The sequence below is a fragment of the Wolffia australiana genome, chromosome 5 (assembly GCF_029677425.1).
Source record: "Wolffia australiana isolate 7733 chromosome 5, ASM2967742v1".
NCBI lineage: Eukaryota > Viridiplantae > Streptophyta > Magnoliopsida > Alismatales > Araceae > Wolffia > Wolffia australiana.
In genome coordinates this window covers 15,847,143-15,849,908 of record NC_135839.1, presented here as the reverse complement: position 1 = coordinate 15,849,908, position 2,766 = coordinate 15,847,143, and the positions used below count along the sequence as shown (strand labels likewise).

At 52.0% G+C, this 2,766-nt stretch overlaps 1 protein-coding gene across 1 annotated transcript; it reads right to left on the bottom strand.

Moving 5' to 3' along the window:
• Positions 1–441: 441 nt before the first annotated feature.
• LOC144703502 (ABC transporter G family member 8-like) lies at positions 442–2,541 on the bottom strand. The gene has a single exon (XM_078575676.1). It carries the CDS (start codon positions 2,365–2,367, stop codon positions 565–567), a length of 1,803 nt encoding a protein of 600 aa, XP_078431802.1. The 5' UTR covers positions 2,368–2,541; the 3' UTR covers positions 442–564.
• Between the last annotated feature and the right edge of the window lie 225 nt (positions 2,542–2,766).

The following is a 2,766-nucleotide window of genomic DNA, read 5'->3' as shown; positions in this document are numbered from 1 at the left end:
TTTTTATTTTCCTGCTCTGTACATTGTCACTTGTAGCCTCATGTTACTTAGATAAAAAGAACTGAGTTGAACTGTTAAAAGTAGAACAAGGGCTTTTCTGTTTTCTCTTGACCTTTCTTCTTCCATGTTCTCTCCCGTCGGCAGTCTCTCTCGGTGCTGCCAAGGTGTGGCAGCAGGGATTCTATCCAAACACCAAGAACGACACCAACGGTGCCAAGGATGACAGAGATGATCCCAGGATGGCATAGACGATGCCACAGATGGAACGAGCAGTGCCAGGATGGCAAGAGGGGTGCTGGATGTGGCACAAATGGTGCTGGAGAGGTCTCATAGTTCTCCAGAACATCTTTATGTAACGATTGGTTCAGACACATTTTCCATATTTTTGCTTATGTATTCATCCTTAAACATGGCCACGGGAATTATTCAGTTCTAACTTGATTTGTCTTGTGGTCTGGTTCCTTTAAGGTCAATTCAAAACTTCCTGCTACATTCCCCTCTCACTCTGTCTCCAAAGGAGCCGAAGAAAGGGATTTTTCAAAGGCAAGTTTTTTGTATTATATTTCATCTCTTGGACATGGAGACCCTCCTTGCAAGAACCATCCAATAGAGGACCCTGTAGAGGAGGAAGAACCCCACCATCACTTGCAAGTTGGTCCACCTTTGAGATGGGTTGAGGGCCCGCTGCTCCATCACGTCCCGTCCCGTCACGGCACACGCGTTCTCCTCCTCCAGCCACAGGAAACACCTCGCTGCCGAGCAGGCGTACTCGTTGATGAGCATGGCGTCCAGCGCGTACTTGTACATCGAAAGATAGTGCGCAAACAACCAGAAACGCGGAATGCTTTCCTTGGAGATGAAATACCCAGAGAAGAGGAAGAACCCAGCGAGAGAGACCGTCATCAGAGAGGTACCGGCGATGTAGTTTGGGGCCAGAGAGCTGAGGAAGAGGACGAATGAGTTGGCCATCAGCACCAGCACCCAGATAACAAGCAGAAAATACCCAAACGCCGCCAACGTAGGGCAAAGACCGACGAGGAAGTAAACGGAAAGAGAGTAAACCAGAGCCACAACAAGCATATACGGCAGGAAGACGATAGTGCTTGCAATAAGATGCGACGACAGTCTGTACACGCCGCTGGACGTCTCCCTCAGAAGAATAGGCCTCTCGTTGACGAAAATAGGGAGCGTCTCCGTTGTCGAGGATAGAAGAAAGGTAAGAGTGAAAGCGAAGAGTCCAAGTCGCTTCTCCATCCCCTCTTTATCGAACCCAACATGAATGTAGATCGTACCGAGAACAAGCCCAACTGCGAGGGCCTCCAAAGTGTTGGTAAGCAGCAGCTGTTTTGTTCTAAAGACAACCTTCCAATGGCGGCAAGAGAGAGCGGCTATCTCCCGAGCCCTGGAGCTCGTGTACTTAATCTCCTTGGCAGCCTCGAGAGCGAGAGGCGAAGGCTTCAGCTTCGGCGGAGACGACCCAGGCGTGTTGTCTGAAGGCGTGTTGGGGCCACTCTCTTGAAGCTGGTTGAGTATCTCCATGGTGTATTCTAACGCGTTCAGCTGCGGGGGAACCGCGAAACCCTTGGCGCAGAGAAAGGATTCAAGGGCTGGGATGTTCCCGTGGTGGATCACGGTGCCTTTGGAGAGCAGAAGAACGGCGTGGATCGTGCCGAGGATCTTGAAGCTGGGCTGATGTATCGACACGATGACGGTCCGGCGTCGGTTCACAGCGATGTCGTGGAGGATTTGTATAACGTTGTAGGCGGAGGAGCTGTCAAGGCCGGAGGTGGGCTCGTCGAGGAGTAAAACCGCGGGGTCGTGTAAAAGGCTAACTCCGATGGAAACGCGGCGGCGTTCGCCGCCGGAGAGGTTGCCGGAGAGGCGAGTGTGGGCGAGGTGGGAGAGCTGAAGCTCTGAAAGAAGAGAGGAGATAACAGCGGCCGAAGGAGAAGAGTCGGGAAGGAGAAGACGGGCTGCGAAGGCGAACGTTTCTGCCACTGTTAGCATCGGCAGGGAGAGGTCGTGTTGGGGGACGTAGGCGGAGAGCTTGCGGTAAGCAGAGGGATGAAGAGGGGCGGAGTTTAGGAGGAGAGACCCGTTGGTTGGGGCTGTTCGAGCGGCGAGGATGTCGAGTAAGGTTGACTTGCCGGCGCCGCTTGGGCCGACGATAGCGAGCAGCTGAGAAGGCCGCGCGGTGAAGGTTACGTCCCTTAGAATGTAAGAAGGAGAGGACGATGAACTGCATATCTGCTTCACCAGAGCTGAGGTGAAGGGAATGGGCTTGATGTAAGAGATGGCGCAGGCCGTCAGCTCGTACGTTCTCGACCGCGATGGTTGCGCTGCTCGTAAGTTTGCCTCGTCGCCCATTGTTGCCGGTGGAGAAGAGTGTGGAAAATGAAAGAGGAAGACTTGCGGATGAGATCCCCGTGTTCTGGCTGTTGTTCCATGCCTATTTGGATGCTAGCTTCTTCTTTTAGACTTCTTTCACGTACACCCAAACACGCTGCTTAATGAATAAACTGATAGTACCCAAAACTCGTCATCTATTCCATCCAGTTCCGTTCAATCCCGTTACGTTCGCCTTTGTTATTCTACTTCACGGAGCAACTAAGAGGGGGACGGGACGAAAGATGGGTTCAGTTCCGTACTTGTCAGCGAAGATTCTTCTTGATGGAGATGTTCTGTGTCTGTCCCAATGACTTGAGAAAGAGACCAATTCAAGCCATGCCGACCACATAAATGGAATGGACTTAATCTCTACACATA